The 17794-nt window shown below is 36.8% G+C and overlaps 1 protein-coding gene across 3 annotated transcripts in view; it reads left to right on the top strand.

Moving 5' to 3' along the window:
* The window catches only part of rasgrp4 (RAS guanyl releasing protein 4), a 28748-nt gene that overhangs the window by 9668 nt on the left and 1286 nt on the right, over positions 1-17794 (top strand). For all 3 annotated transcript variants that reach the window (XM_053500760.1, XM_053500761.1, XM_053500759.1), the window contains 14 exons: positions 439-544; positions 851-913; positions 1010-1138; positions 3016-3157; positions 3401-3574; positions 6413-6529; positions 8767-9042; positions 12229-12309; positions 13073-13177; positions 13314-13423; positions 14293-14443; positions 14612-14648; positions 14763-14897; positions 16909-17102. In XM_053500760.1, the coding sequence (XP_053356735.1) occupies positions 439-544; positions 851-913; positions 1010-1138; positions 3016-3157; positions 3401-3574; positions 6413-6529; positions 8767-9042; positions 12229-12309; positions 13073-13177; positions 13314-13423; positions 14293-14443; positions 14612-14648; positions 14763-14897; positions 16909-17102 (1820 nt within the window). The remainder of the gene's footprint in view (positions 1-438; positions 545-850; positions 914-1009; positions 1139-3015; positions 3158-3400; positions 3575-6412; positions 6530-8766; positions 9043-12228; positions 12310-13072; positions 13178-13313; positions 13424-14292; positions 14444-14611; positions 14649-14762; positions 14898-16908; positions 17103-17794) is intronic.

The raw sequence follows: 17794 nt of genomic DNA, 5'->3' as shown, positions 1-17794 counted from the left end.
GAGTGATGGAGACATACAACAAAAGATTAATTAATTAATGCATACATGTTCTGGCATGTTATTAGTATATTATATTAGCTTGATATGGTGTTTATATAATTAATTTTAATGAAACTCATTTTTGTGTTTGAATTGAGAATGAAAGAAATCTCCAATGGCATCTGGCAGGCATAAATTTAAGAGTGATTAAAACTTATTGAATTACAGATTTGCGCAGTTTAAGGCTTTGCTCAAGTGCCCAACTACAGCATCCTTGGGGTTTGATCCCATGACCTTCCAATCAGTAGACTAACACATTAACTTCTTAGCAATCCCTTCTACTTTGCTGCATTTTAGATCCTGGGAATGTCTTCGTCCTGCATTGCTACTGACACAAAGTCTGTCTCGCTTCCTCTTCCCTTGTCAAATTATGATAATTTCTTTCTTTGTGTGTTGCAGACTCTGAAGGGAAGTTAATCCGAGGCATACAGCTTGTCAATATGACTCTGATGATGCACAACTGGGTTGTGCCCTCGCACACGTTCGCTCATAAACTACTCTCTCTATATCCTTTATTGACTTGGCTCTGTGTATTTGCTTTCAGGACAAAATTTTATAATAGTGCCCGAGGGGCTGAATTTGCCTAATCTTAATACTAATGACTAACGAGGTCATACTAATGAGGTGTATACAGGATTTAGCTCTGCAGGGCATCATATGGCATCTCACATTCAAAACAGAGGTAAGAAGAGCCTCCTTGTTTGGGCATTATTACAAATCTGTGTGCTGGTAGACTGGTTCATTACAGTGTGTGTAGCAATAAGGGTGTGTCCTGTTGTTATTCTAAGACTGTTCCTTAACTAGGCCTTACCTACAGAGACTGTCCTGTGGAGAAGAGACCCCAGCGGAGGCCTCAGATCTGCCAGTTCATCAGGTCAGTAATGTGAGACTTTAACACGGGTAATGAATTGAAATAAATTGATCAATTGTTCTTTGCAGTCTGTATATTTATACCTGACTTTTCTCTCAGGCACTGGATATCTCATTATCATCTGATGTTTGAGACGGACCCTCTGTTGGAGGAGGTTATGGGGGATATGTGTGCTCTGGTCAGGAATGATAAGGACTCCCACTTCCAGCTGATTGACACTCCATACCCGTGAGTGAGCACAAACTTTATCTAAACTGCATATAGAACATGTACAGTGCTGTTAGTTATATAGCAAGTTAGTTAGTTATGATATTACCGCAAGGATTTTGTTTAGGTCTTGTTTAAATCAATCTTTTGCAACATATATTTAAAAAATGCTTTTGCTTAAACTACAGAAGGTTTTGTTCATTATTTCATACAAAATTATATTTATATATATTATATTTATATAAATTATATTTATATTAATTATATAAATTATATAATAATATAACATATATATATATAGGCCTATATATATATATATATATATATATATATATATATATATATATATATATATATATATAAAAAATAATTTTTATGAAAATCATTTCAAGCTTTGGAAATATAAACGCTGACCATTAACTAGCTATGACTAAGTCTCACAACCTAAACCTAGCTAGCACTATGTTTTAAACCACATCTTATTTTTAAATATTAAAAAATATATATATACTTTCAAATACTTTCAATATACAAAAGACTTTCTTGTATTTTATTGTAGTCTTGAGGAATGTTTTTAGTTTGTAACTACGTATCATTCAAGCAATGTAATATATATATATATATATATATATATATATATATATATATATATATATATATATATATATATATATATATATATAATTTAAGGCATGAATCAGTGAGAAACAGGTGCAGATGATGGCAAATGATCAGGCCAGGCAGGTGATTACCTATTACTTATTAATCATTCAAGCATTAAAAAAACCCATCTAACTTGAGCCAGTGAGAAACAGGTGCAGATGATAGCAGATGATCAGACCAGTGATGAGTATACTGATGATGCTCAATGCTGAGTAGTTGGAAAAGACATGAGGGGAAATTAGGTTGTATCTTTTTTTTATTGTATCTTTAGAAGCTTTGAGCTTTTCACAGTAAAACATTTGCTTTAAAATTCTTTAACTCAATCGACATAATTTATTTGAAATAATTGGTTCGAGACTTTTGCACTGTACTGTAGTTGTTGATTTTTTTTTTTTTAGAGAAATGTGATAAAGAGAAAGTGACAGTAAAAATGAAACATCTAAAATAGTAACATTTCCTAGATTTTTCGAACGTGTTGAAAGATTACCAAGAAAATGTCCTTGTGTGACTACAATTACTCTGAAATTACATGTTGCAAGGACGACTAACGGAACTGACATAGGTTCTACTACACTTAAAAAGTATTCCTAAAACCAAACAATAAAAATAAAAGAATGGCAAAACTTAGCATTAGGTGATGTTTTACTTGGAATCTAACATTCTCAGAACATGTTAAATATATAAATCCACAGAATTATATTACTGAGCCTAGTCATAATGATGTATGTTAGCTGGATGTGCGATCTATTTTCTCTGAGAAAGATAAATAAGAAATAAATTATATATATAAAAAAAGAAATATAATAATTAATATAGTGGAGCATTCCAGAATAAGACTTTAATTTGACACTTGTTGAAGCTTTCATTGTCTGAGCTTTGTTCCAGTCAGAACGAGTATATGTAGCTTTCGTAATGTCAGTCATAACAGGAACTAGCGTATGTTATGGATGTTCTGCAACGTATTCATGAGCAACGTGTCGTGGTATGAGGTGAATAAAACACTTCAGGACATGCCTTAAGACTGGTTATAGTAACTTTGTTTCATATTGTAGTAGATCACACCTCATTGTTTTGTTTTTTTTCATTTTTTCCAAAATCAGCACAACCCATTGTGTTTTATTCCTTGTTTGTCCTTCAATCGCAGAATTATCCGTGTATTGTTAATCAGACTCACTTCAACATGCGAAAAAACAGCTTATAGTCTCTTTTTTTCCCTCCTCTTTTTCTGAAAGCAGTAATCCCCCAGCAGACTTCTGCCTGGCTCCCTCACCCTCAGTGAAGAAAAGAAAGGTGTCTCTGCTGTTTGACCACATGGAGGCTGATGAGATGGCGGAGCACCTCAGTTACCTGGAGTTCAAAAACTTCTGCAGCGTTTCAGTGCGTGGGCTGACCTTAAACACTCACCACACCTGCTCACACCTTGTGGATTTCCTCCAGACACAGACTGTTACACAGCACAGAATAAACATTTCTTCATAGTACAGTAGTTATGTCAATATTAATAATGCCCATTTAAATACTACCAAAAAACACTAGACAACAGTTTTTTTAAGATTTCCTTTACTTTAGAGAGGAAAGCTGCTAATTATTATGTATTTTTGTGTGATGGTTACTGTTTAGTTCCTGGATTACCGAAGCTATATTGTGCGTGGCTCGGTGAGGAATAACCCAGCCCTGGAGCGTTCTGTCATGATGTGTAACGGGGTCTCGCAATGGGTCCAGCTCATGATCCTCAACAGGCATACACCACAACAGAGGGCTGAAGTCTTCACAAAATTCATTCATGTAGCACAGGTAAGCACCAGCATAAAACACACCATTAGGACACACTGAAGTGTAGTGATGTGACATTTACAGCATCTGTTTGCTAACCCAAACTAGTTTAGACATTAACACCATACTTGGTCAAAATAATACTAGGTCAAAATTTAAAATAGTGGCAGACTGCTTATAGGTTAAAAGCTGTCTCCCTAAAATAGATTTCTGATCATATGGTAAATGACTAATGCTGACTGGGTAAAGATAGCTATCATGGTCATATAAAGGCACAGCGACAGTACAAATGAGAGAAAAACATCTGGTTCTAAGTTCTAAATTCTAAGGGGAAAAAAACAATATGACTGTAATTACATTGCAATTATACTTAGGTTTTGCCATTTGTTATAAAATTATGTATAAAAATGAAGTATAAAATTAGGACAATATTAGTTTGATATCTGCAAAAAATTATGTTGCATTCAATTCTTTTAACATAAACTTTCATGAATTAAAAAGTTTATTTTTGGCCCATTTTTCACTTATTTCAGTTAATATTTTTATGATTTATGTTTTAAATGACTTGACACAATTATACATACCATATATACACAATGATATAACGATTTGAAAGATTTCAGTTTTTTAATTCCATCCTGGGGATCAGATCGAAACTTGCAGGGCTTTTTTTGTTGTTTGTTTCAAAAGAAATACAAGAATACACACTGCACATTGAGTAACACACATGAAACAGGCACTTTTTACTGCCAGTCACCATTTCCACAGTCTACTGGAAGCCACGTGAACACATTGCGCAAAAAAAATGTCAGTTTCTTATTGTTTTTAAAGTCTCTTTGTTATACTTTTATTTAAATCCTTAAAGACAGTGTACATTGGAGCGCTTAACTTTGCCTTATGTCGAAAATGAATCTCCGTAAACATGCTTTTTGCACATTTTAATGTCAAGTTAACACAGTACTGTGGTGTGTCAAGTGACAAAATTTTTGTACATAATCTTGAGTTATGACGTTTCACAGGTTTGCCTGTATATGTATAAGCTATGACAATAGATGTATACTGTTGATGTGTCATGCAATGCTGAGGTGAAATGCTGAACGTCACATCAAGCTCACTCACTGTAATACTTAAAAATCATTTATAGCTATTAGATTGTCATTAATTGTCTTAAGCTCCAATAAAAGGTTAATATGGAGAAATACAAAAACCCAACTATTAGCCAAAAATGTCTGCCGATACAGTTCAATACTCATTAATAGTGATTGTCAGCGCCAAAACTTTCACTTTTTCGTTCCCTCCATTAGTTATTATAACAAGTGGTGTCATAACAACCTGTTGCAACAATCCTACTGAAATGATTAATTAGGTTTATAATATGAGTGTCCCCATACTGTAAAATGGAAATCTTGAGAAATATTAAAACAACATGATGCAATAAATGTTTGAGTTTTCTTAATTTAAAATCAAACTCACTGACCTAACTTACTTAAATTGGATTCAGCAAACTTGCTCAGCCAACAATACATGTTTTTCTAATGTGTAATAATCCACCAACTTATATAAAATAGTGAGTAATTATGCAGTTCTTGTTAAACGTAATGAGTAATAATACACATGCTCTTATATACAGTAATTAGTAATAAAAGTGTAATAAAAGTGTTTTTCTTTTTTATATATATAATCATATAAAGGAATAATTATAATAATGAGTAATAAAAAATGTGTTCTTACACACAATTGTAATTAATAATACAGCATGTAATTATGTATATTTAACAGTGAGCCCTTATGCTATTATATGCAATAATGAGTAATAATACTCCATGTCCATACCTTAATACGTAATGATATGATTGTTATTTTATACAATTATAAGGAATAATACACCCACTAAAAGAAGTAATAATACAAATATTTCTATATACGGTAATGATGAATAATGCGCCATTTTCTTATATTCATTGAGAAGTAATAATCAAGCACTCCCTCCGATATAAATGTTATGCTATAATTTATATGATATAAATTACATGATATAATAACCTATAATAATAAATGAGAGCCATCCGATATGATATTATTTCCTGTATGAATTGATATAATGCCATAGAATCATAAGTTGCAATACAGAGTACAGAATACATATATAATAATAACAACAACAACAATAATAATAATAATAATAATAATAATAATAATAATAATAATAATAATGAAACAAGCATTCTTATACAATATATAAGTAATTGTCGCAATGAACTTTGAGTGCATTTTTAGCTGGAGGTTGACTTAGAGGTGCTTTCCACCAAGACACCATGATGCTGAGTTAGCACATCCCTTAGAAATAACTGTGCCAATTCCAAAATGTCATTGTGTTGATTTTTAATATCATAGAAACAGAAATGACTCATGTAGTATTTAAAAATCAATGGCAAATTAATACATATATCATGATGTTGTTGACTACTGTACTAGTTGCTGTAACAAAGGAAGTGACGTCATTGTGAAATCCCTATGTTGTGCCCTTAAGCACTAGGTGTGCTTTACAGCACGAGTACAAGCACGCAGTCGAGGCTTGCTGAAAGGCAGGCTTGTGCAAACACATAGGAAGCTAGTGAGCTGATGATGTGTCATGATGTGAGTGGTTGTTCATTAAATAAGTATGTCATTCTGACACCATGTTCCTGTTAGGGAGATTTCTTACATAAACTTCCTGAATATTTCAAAAGCAAATGTACAGGAAGCTGTGTGAGCACTATAACACAAATTAACACACATAGCAAATCAATGTCCAATAAGGACTGTGAACCCACAGAACATTCTTCCCTTTTTTCTTTGTATGTGTGCACGTGTGAGCAGAAACTGAGGTCCCTGCAAAATTTCAACACTTTGATGGCAGTCATAGGCGGTCTGTGTCACAGCTCCATCTCTCGACTCAAAGACACGGCCAGTCTACTCTCCTCTGACATCACCAAGGTTTGTGCAATCCCAAAAATTTACCCACAAAAGACAATTTTGGAGCTTCCCATGGAAACAAATATTTTTGGAATTCCCATGGAAACACACACACACACACACACACACATATATATGTATGTAATATACTGTATATACTCTATATATATATATATATATATATATATATATATATATATATATATATATATATATAGTTTATACAGTTGCATCTCAATAAATTAGAATATCATCAAAAGTGGATTTTTTCAATAATTCAATTAAAATAGTCAATTTCATATATTATATTATTATATTCAATTCAATTGAATTTGTACAGTATAGAGATTTTAACAATTGTCATTGTCACACATTTGATTGTGTAAAGCAACTTTACACAATCAAAGGAATTATTTAAGTTTGTATGGATTGTGAATGTGTATGAATTAAAATGGTCAGACAGTCCCTGATGAGCAAGGCGAGGGTGACAGTGGCAAGGAAAAATTCCCTGAGATGGTAATAAAAGGAAACCTTGAGAGGAACCGGACTAAACAGGGAACCCATCCTCATCTGGGTGAAACAGAGAGATTCATTACACAGACTGATATATTTAAGTGTTTATTTCTTTTCATTTTTATGATTATGGCATACAGATAAAAATTTGAATATTTAAAAAAAAAGTTTAAGACTCATTGAGACTCATGTTGTCACACTCTAATCAGCAAATTAAATCAAAACACCTGTAAAGGTTTCCTGAGCTTTTACCTGGCCTCTCAGTCTGGGTCAGTAGGCTACACAATCATGAGGATGAGAAAAAGGTGGCCAAACAGCAGGGATAGCCGCAGCCTTGAGAGGATTGTGAAACGAGGCCCATTCAAGAATTCAGTAGGTGTGGACTGCAGCTAGAGTCTACATGCACAGTCGTTTCTAGGACATGGGCTACAACTGTTTCATTCGTTGTGTCAAGCCACTTTTGAACCAGAGACAACGTCAGAGGCATCTTTTCAAGGACAAAAAGGACTTGACTGTTCCTGTGGGTTACAAGTTCTCTTTTCAGATAAAAGTAAATTTTACATTTGATTTGGAAATCAAGGTCCCAGAGTCTGGAGGAATAAAGGAGAGGCACGGAATCCAAGTTGCTTGAGGTCCAGTGTAAAGTTTGCACAGACAGTGGCCATTTGGGGAGCCACATCATCTGCAGTTGTTGTTCCACTGTGTTTTATCAGGTCCAGGGTCAGCACAGCCATCTACCATGAAGTTTTAGAGCACTTTATGCTCCCCCCTGCTTCATGGAGATGCTGATTTCATTTTCCAGCAGGACTTGGCTCCTGCTCACACTGCCAAAAGTACTAATATCCAATTTAAGGACCATGGTATCCCTGTGCTTGATTGGCCAGCAAACTCGCCGAACCTAAACCCCATAGAGAATCTACTGTATGGAGTATTGTGAGAAAGTAGATGTAAAATACCAGACCCAGCAACAAGGAAGAGCTTAAGGCCACTACCAGAGCAAACTGGGCTTCAGACTGCCACACACTGATCGCCTCTATGCCACGCCGCATTGCTGCAGTAATTCATGCAGAGCGAGCCTTGACCAGGTATAGAGTGCTGTTCGTGTCCAAGCATTTCAGTAGTCAAACATTTCTGCATGTTTAGAGATCTATAGAGCTAAGCAACAAGCCAGAGAAGAGACTCTTCTTATGTGAGGTCAAAGGTGGGAAATATTAGGACAAAAATGAGCTTATTTGTTTTTACACATATACACACTGGAGACCCAACTGAATGTCTAAAACCACCAAAAGTGACTTTTGCATAATTCTCAGAAAATCAAGGGTCCTAAGTGATTAAACACCAAAGTACAGTATTTACCATATCATCAGAGGATGGTGGGAGGAATAATATCCTCTCTATGGCCTGTCAGTTACAACAACACTAGTAGATAATAAGTGCCTGTGAGCTTGTGTTTGTGGAAGATGGAAGAACGCACATGGAGCATGATCAGCATTTTGTTTTTTCGAAGATGGAGTCAGCTGAGATCATGTGTAGGTCCAATAGCCTTTGGTAGGTGTTGTATCATGTGAAGAGCTGGTGGGTGGGAACTGGCAGGTGACCAAATTGGTGGGGGGGGGATTCTAATTGGGGATTCTAATTCTAATCTCCTCAGTTAATTGCTATTAAAACCAAAAAAATATTACAAAAACTCCAGGTTTAAAAAATAAGTGCAATTTTAACCAAGAAAAATCTCACTCTATTTGCAGGCGCTGAGCGAGTTCACGGAGTTGCTCTCCTCCTACAGTAACTACACTAACTACAGACGAGTGTACAACGAGTGCACCGGCTTTAAAGTGCCCATCCTGGGTGTACATCTTAAAGACCTTATCTCTCTAAACGAGGCATTGCCTGACTACCTGGATGGTGACAAGATCAACCTGGGAAAGCTACAACACCTGTTTTGCAACATCAGCGACCTGCTGGCCATCCACAAATGCAAGCCACCTTTTGAGGCCAACAAAGACCTGCTTCACCTGCTAACGGTGAGGGAGTAAGACTTTTGAAGCAGTCCAACTTGAAATATCCCTTCACAGAAGTGTTTCTATCAGTCACACCATCAGCCATGGTGTTAGTATAAATACAGTTTCAGCTTGGTGGCGCTATGCCCGAAATAGCAATAGAAAAAACACAAACATTTTGATGCGTGTACACCTGGTTGCTTTGTTGACCCAACAGCAGCTGGGTTTATTTTTAACCTGCGGTGGTATTTTTACCACCATCTCTACTTGTCTTGCTGTTTTGCCTCACTCTGTTGCTCATGCATGATTCTTAGAGGGATTAATATAAGACAGAAAAAGATATGCCTGAAACATAGTAACATAGGGATATAAATAAAAAGAATTTTAGTTATTTTAGTTATTTCGCAGTTGCGTCCCCCCATTAGTTTGCTTAAACAGGCATTAAATTAGCCAAGGTACATTTTTGTTTACATGAAAACATATCACACTATACAGGAGGTGTTAATCTGTTCAGTTGTGCCGATGATTCCGTCAATGCCACCAAACTGGCATCCTAAGTACATGCTTTTACTTTTATTACAGATAATTATTGATAATTCTCCTAATAGCACTGTCGCCTAACACCTCTAGGGCCCTGGGTTTTATTCCCGCGTCGGGTCTAAATCTCCTCGGATAGGCTCCAGCGGTATAGACAGTGATGATGATGATGAGATAGCATTTTCTACAACATCGGTTGCTGCCATAAGTTTAAGGTTTAAGATGTTATGTTGCTTGACACAGTTTGCGGTCTTGTGTTCTTTGATCGCTATGATTAACTGTAAAATAGAGATCCAGATCACAATCACTTCATGGCATTTGAGCAGCAATGTACATTTGACTTACGTCACTGCAGCATCACATTGTTATCAGAGGGGTTTTTTAGGAGTATGGCAATGAGCCAAGAGCACGGTATAAGATGCATAACAGAGATCAGTATCACTACTGAGGTTTCCCTAGTTTTGACTATAGTTTTTGCCCACGTCCGTGAACTGAATACTGCCTTTGGATTAGAGCTGTAATCGGGCCTTAAAAGTTAGGCCCGACAGGGCCCGAGCCAGACAGATTTTGGCCCGAGCCCGACAAGTACATTTTGATTGACAACCTTTTAAAAGCCCGAACCCGTTTACAGCCCGACATTATTCAAATGTGCGCAAGCACACAGCTCTTTTGCTCTTTTTAGTCAAGAATCATTTATACATGTTTTAACATAATTAATTTATGACCAACATACAGTATAAGCTACTGGAAACTTGTTTGTTGGAACAAAAATAAAAAACCTCCTCAGCATCCATTTTCGTATTTCTCTCGCGCTAATCAAAACGCATCACATGACCACTCATTTAAGCCCGAACCCGTCGGGTCCTGTCGGGTTTCGTCGGGTTTGGGCAAGGATCTTCAGCTCTACTTTGGATGGAGTTTAGTATACCTATGATGCATAGTGTTCCATCACAAACACAATCTATCATCAATCAAAACTAATGAAAATACAGTATATGATAGAATCCAACACTGTGCCTCCTTGTTTTTTGAACAACTCTTTAGCTAATTAGTCTTCCATGAGTTAGTCTCTGGAGCTAAAAAAGAGCTCTGTCTAAAAAGAAAAAAATATGCTGACATTCAGTTTCATTTCAACAAATGCTTTTAACAACAGACTTTCACCCAATGCAGCCATTATAGAGATCCACATGTAGATCCTTATTGAAAAACAAAAAAAAGTAAAATAAACAGACGCGACAGTGGTGAAGGAAAATCTCCCTGAGACAAAATGAGGAAGAAACATTGAGAGGAACCAGATTCAAAAGGGAACCCATCCTATTCTAAGTGACACCAGATAATGGGGCTAAAAATCCTTACTTCCTAAATCTAACAGTGGATCACTACTCAAGCATGTTGAAATTAAGGTAAGAAGGTCTCAGTCCCTAATCATTGTTTAAACAACGCAAACCAATAGATTTATTTAATTTGCCTGTGAAATTTTAAGTGGGCACAACTCATAGCTCAGGAAATAAATGAGAGTTTTATTGACCTTTAAACCAAAACTAAAGTTAATGTTCAATGTACAGTGAAATTTTAATTTTGTTAGTTAAAAAAGAGTGAACAGTAGTTTGTTTTTTAAAAATCCCTTTTTAGGCTTTATAATTAAAGTAATTTTATAATTACCTTATAAAAATATGGTTATGTACAGTACAGTGCAAAAGACTTCATGGTAAATTAAATTAAATTCTCGCGTCCATTCTGTGTGCATGGAGATTGCATGTTTTCCCTGTGCTTGGTGGGTTTCCTCCGGGCTTCCTCCCACAGTCCAAAAAACATGCAGATTAGGTTAATTGGCGTTTCCAAATTGCTTGTCGTGCATGTGAATGTTGACCAGAGGTCCTACCATGGTTGTAAAATGAGATTTTAAAAAATGGTAATCACCATTTGCCTCCAGAGAGAGGTTCATGGATGGATGGATGGAGGGAGGGAGAGATGGAGGGAGGGAAGGATGGAGGGAAATGGATTAAATAAAAGAAATGAAAACAAATTTATTGCAATGGCCTGCAAAGAGACTAAAGATACAATTAAGAAATAGATTGTTCCTGTAACAACTTTATGATTTCCCCAATGATTTTTCCTCTTATCATTCAGAATTAACACCACGCCAATCGCTGGCCTGATCATCTGTCAACATTTACAGCACCAGTCAAAAGTTTGGAAATATTCTGGATTTTTTCAAAACGATAAAATAACATATATGGAATTAGGTAATTTAATAGCAAAAGCGACGATTAGCCATTCTGAAATATCAAGTGCATTTGAAAAACCTTTCAAGCACCATGATTAAACTGTCTCTCATGAAGACCAACCCAGGAAAACATGACCAAAACTTACCTCCCCAATTAACAGCACTTCAGATTAGAGCCATTATGACGGCTTTACAGAGCATACATACTGTAGCAGGGATTATGGCATATTTTTGATGTCTTCAGCATTTTTTTGTAGAAAGAAAAAAAATCAGGAAATAGCATGCAATTAGAAAGTATGTCCAAACCTTTGACTGGTACTGGATTATGCAATAGGATTATGAAATATATGTATGTGAGTAAGAAGCAGAAAATGGTGAATGCTTGAGGCTGTGCTAAATTCATTGATGTGTATGTCAGTGTGTCATCCCACTTCCTCTGTATGCAGCTTTCCCTGGACCTGTACTACACCGAGGATGAGATCTACGAGCTCTCGTACGCCAAGGAACCCAAGAATCCCAAAATACAGGTAAAATCATGCATGCGAAGCCCAAACAAAAAGCCTATAATAAGAGAAAGGGATGTATTATGGATTTATTTCATATTCACAAAAGAACTTATATGCACTTCATTGTAAACATTTTTGATCAACGTTAAATTACATACACCACAAATCCTCTTTTTCCCCCAATAGACTCATATTGCGTACGACTTAACTGTGTAGAGCTTTGAAACATGCTCAGTTGAAGGATTGTTAAAGGATACTTCATCTAATTTTGAAATATTATTTATCGTTGCTTTTACGTATACATTTATAAATGAAATATCAGTGACCAAAATGTCTCCATGATCGTTAAATCACCACTCGTACTGAAACCATATGCCAAACTTTGACTCATTTGGTTCTCTGAGGCTTCATATACGTGTTCATTTGCACCATGTGGATATTGCATTACACGGTAAATGTCTTGACCTCGTGTGCAAACCGCTTTGAGTCAGGGAGTATCCCTCAGTGCACTACGGGTACAGTACGCATCGTTTCTTCTTTCTGCATACACACTTCAAAGAAAACCACAAGAAAAGAGCTGGAGTGCTTACAGGCGACTGATCGTTATCTCTTTCACTTTGAGTAAGGGCCTTATTATGTACAAAGGTTCTTCTAACACCTAACACGCATAGCACAGCACGTTTTTTTTTTTCCACCAACGTTCAAGTAACTGTTCTCAAAACGAAACTCGGTTAAGATGATCTTTAACTTAACCGTCTCCATATCTTTGTCTGTCTCTTCCTAGCCTGTAACCCCAGTGAAGCCCCCTGTGGTCGCTGAGTGGGGGTCAGGCGTGACTCCCCGCCTTGATCCAGACACCATTTCTAAACACGTCAAACAGATGGTGGACGTAAGTAAAAAGCACTCATGCAGTGATAGCAGTTCCTGGGTGCTCGCTTTCACTTCCTTATTAGACAATGTATAAGAGGTTCAGAACTGAAATAGAAAGCTTTCTCGGCTCACGCGGATTCTGTCTCCCTCCGCAGTCGATCATGAAGAATTACGATCTGAACATGGACGGCTACATCTCTCTGGAAGACTTTGAGAAGATAGCTGCTAATTTTCCTTTCTCCTTCTGCACTCATGACAGTGACAGGTACAAAGGGCACTTTACTGTAATTAGGATTTATTGGAATTTTGTTGAATATTTCATGTTTGTCTCAGCATTGACACAGGATTTACAATTTTGTTTGGTGTTTTGTTTGTTGCCACTAAATTTTGTAATTAGCCAAAAAAAGAAAAAAAAAAAACGCATCAAAAGAATTCTTTGATTTTGGCACAAAATGATGTGGGGCGTTCAAGTCAAACCAGGACTTTTTAAATATTCTGGCGAAAACTGCAGGCATTTACATAAGAGATAAGCACAGGAGGGTGATAAAACTTTTAGCTGCAGGAGAAGTTTGGATGCTGCAAACATTTAAAAGAAGGCTGTATGTCCTGTATGTATGGTGATATCAATCACGGGGGATTGGAGCACAGTGCAGTCGTTCCCGTGAACACTTAGTGAGCGGAACACCTGATCTTTAAAAACTTATGGGGAACTTATCAGCAACTTGTAAAAGAGACAGATCTGCTTGTGGGAACGTACACACCATCATTCATGAACACCACTTGCACATTATTATGTGGAGTTATTGCCACATGCCCAGTACAGTCCTGACCTCGCTCCAAGCCATTTTCAAAATGTTGGGCGATTAAAGGAGTTCCTGGCAGGCCAGCATTACAGACTTGAAGCAGGCAGTCTGATCATGGCTCCAGCACACTGAGAAAACCTTCTACTCTGATGTCATCCAAGCACTAGTGAAACGCTGGGATGAGTGCACTAGTGTAGCAGGGGATTATAGAAAGAAATAAGGGGAGTTTTTACTCTCATAATTGTCTCCTGTTATTCTGAACAATCAAAAGTCCCAGTTTGAATGAAACGCATCTCTTTATTGTTTCATATTTCCTATTGTCTCTTCGCAGGGAAGGAGAGATTAGCAGAGAGGAGATCACATCATATTTTATGCGAGGGATGTCGGTATGCGCTAAGCTGGGCTACAACCTGCACAACCTGCACAACTTCCATGAGATGACGTACAAGAGACCCACCTTCTGCGACTCCTGCCGTGGATTTGTGAGGATTTTTTTATTTATTATTTTACATTTTGCCATTTATTATGTTTTTATTTAGTGCAGCAAAAAAAATAAAATTATATATATATATTTTTTTTCACCACATCCCTCAAAGCTGCATATGGTGTCAAATAAAAATGTTAACTTTTTTTCCTTTTTCTTGCACCAGCTATGGGGAGTCATAAAGCAAGGCTACCACTGCAAAGGTAAGCTTTGATGCATTTATGCCTTTTAATAATAATACATCTTATCCAAAAATAAAAAGAATTAAACAGAACCATACCTCTAAGTCATTTCTTCTTTTTTTTTTTTCTCTCTAGACTGCGGGGTAAACTGTCATAAGCACTGTAAAGACCTAGTTTCAATGGAATGTATGAAGTTCCAGGTTTCTGGTGGTTCCTGTCCCTGTACACCAGGACCAGGATCGGGCATAAGATTGAAGGGAAACAGCTGGGGTAAGATCGTACATTAAACATGTACCTCTGTAAAGATGGTAGTGATTATATTATTATGATGATGGTTATTCTTATTATTACGGATATGTGTGGCGATCTGGAATAACCCATTGGAAGTCTCTGTAGCTTTTACTTATATCGATCCCACCACAATAATGTCGGGAAGTTTGTATTATCTTGCAAAGTGTGGAATAGTGTGGGCAACAACACATATTCAGTAAACAAAAATAAATAAATTAATTAATTAATTAATAAAATGTATTTTATATATATATATATATATATATATATATATATATACAGTGGTGTGAAAAACTATTTGCCCCTTTCCTGATTTCTTATTCTTTTGCATGTTTGTCACACAAAATGTTTCTGATCATCAAACACATTTAACTATTAGTCAAAGATAACACAAGTAAACACAAAATGCAGTTTTTAAATGATGGTTTTTATTATTTAGGGAGAAAAAAAAAATCCAAACCTACATGGCCCTGTGTGAAAAAGTAATTGCCCCCTGAACCTAATAACTGGTTGGGCCACCCTTAGCAGCAATAAATGCAATCAAGCGTTTGCGATAACTTGCAACGAGTCTTTTACAGCGCTCTGGAGGAATTTTGGCCCACTCATCTTTGCAGAATTGTTGTAATTCAGCTTTATTTGAGGGTTTTTTAGCATGAACCGCCTTTTTAAGGTCATGCCACAACATCTCAATAGGATTCAGGTCAGGACTTTGACTAGGCCACTCCAAAGTCTTCATTTTGTTTTTCTTCAGCCATTCAGAGGTAAATTTGCTGGTGTGTTATGGGTCATTGTCCTGCTGCAGCACCCAAGATCGCTTCAGCTTGAGTTGACGAACAGATGGCCGGACATTCTCCTTCAGGATTTTTTGTTAGACAGTAGAATTCATGGTTCCATCTATCACGGCAAGCCTTCCAGGTCCTGAAGCAGCAAAACAACCCCAGACCATCACACTACCACCACCATATTTTACTGTTGGTATGATGTTCTTTTTCTGAAATGCTGTGTTACTTTTACGCCAGATGTAACGGGACACGCTTCTTCCAAAAAGTTAAACTTTTGTCTCGTCGGTCCACAAGGTATTTTCTCAAAAGTCTTGGCAATCATTAAGATGTTTTTTAGCAAAATTGATACAAGCCTTAATGTTCTTTTTGCTTAAGTGGTTTGCGCCTTGGAAATCTGCCATGCAGGCCGTTTTTGCCCAGTCTCTTTCTTATGGTGGAGTCGTGAACACTGACCTTAATTGAGGCAAGTGAGGCCTGCAGTTCTTTAGATGTTGTCCTGGGGTCTTTTGTGGCCTCTCGGATGAGTTGTCTCTGCGCTCTTGGGGTAATTTTGGTCGGCCGGCCACTCCTGGGAAGGTTCACCACTGTTCCATGTTTTTGCCATTTGTGGATAATGGCTCTCACTGTGGTTCGCTGGAGTCCCAAAGCTTTAGAAATGGCTTTATAACCTTTACCAGACTGATAGATCTCAATTACTTTTGTTCTCATTTGTTCCTGAATTTCTTTGGATCTTGGCATGATGTCTAGCTTTTGAGGTGCTTTTGGTCTACTTCTCTGTGTCAGGTAGCTCCTATTTAAGTGATTTCTTGATTGAAACAGGTGTGGCAGTAATCAGGCCTGGGGGTGACTACAGAAATTAAACTCAGGTATGATAAACCACAGTTAAGTTATTTTTTAACAAGGGGGGCAATCACTTTTTCACACAGGGCCATGTAGGTTTGGATTTTTTTTCTCCCAAAGTAATAAAAACCATCATTTAAAAACTGCATTTTTTGTTCAATTATATTATCTTTGACTAATAGTTAACGGTTTTTGATGAGCAGAAACATTTAAGTGTGACAAACATGCAAAAGAATAAGAAATCAGGAAGGGGGCAAATAGTTTTTCACACCACTGTATATATATATCATACAACTAAATAATCAGCATGTTCATCTCAATCCAATTCATGTCAATCCAACTGCTTTGTTTCTGTTTTACCCTATAAGGTTCTGAGGAAGAAGCATTTGTCTTTCCTCATGGAAATGCAACTGAACACTCCAAGAGTCAGAACACTCCGCAGAACATCGCCGAGAACTCCTCACTGTTGGACCGCTCCACTCAGACAGACCCGGGAGTATGGACACCAGTGGGGAACCGCAAAGACCCGCACCATTCCAAAAGTCTCTCGCCTACTGAGAAGGTACGAAAAAGACGTCCACAGTGGGAAATGTGGATTTCAGCTTTACTGATGTTTGGAGGGGCTGAAACTTGTTCTACTGGTGAGCTACAAAGTGTAAAGGGAAACATGATGTCATAATGGTGCAAGGCTGTGACACTATCTTTATCTTAAACCAGAAATGCGCATGGTGTCTAATGTGAGGTTTTTAAAATTTTTTTCTACCAGTGGGAAACACAGGAAAGTTTAAAATGAGTGGAAACTAGACATTCATGTAGGTTTGTTACCTGCCGGTCATATTCCTGATTCAGTATTTCCTAAAATATAGACAAATTTGCAGCCGTATGTAAACCCCTGCAACCCTGACCAGGCAGTAACTCCCATTGGAATCGATGGATGCTGTCTTTCTTGTCTTATGAGCTTTATATATCTGACTGCTCACTCATGTTCGCAAGCTGACCACTCAAGCTCACAAAAAAAGATCATGTGATCTGTTTATTCTGAAATATGTATTTCTATTCATATTATGAATGTAGGAATAAGATGACTTAGATTACTTTGGTTTAAAGATCTTAAGGTCTTTTAAAAGTTTAAAAAAAGTTATTTTTTTATTTGTGTACTTTTTTTATTTATACCATCCTGTGTGTGTTTGTGTTTATGTGTGTATAGCTCTTTGTATACACTGCACTATTTTTGTGTACAGTAGAGAGTGCATT

Source organism: Clarias gariepinus, chromosome 7 (genome assembly GCF_024256425.1).
Source record: "Clarias gariepinus isolate MV-2021 ecotype Netherlands chromosome 7, CGAR_prim_01v2, whole genome shotgun sequence".
Classification (NCBI taxonomy): Eukaryota; Metazoa; Chordata; class Actinopteri; order Siluriformes; family Clariidae; genus Clarias; species Clarias gariepinus.
This window is presented reverse-complemented; position numbering and strand designations above follow the sequence as displayed.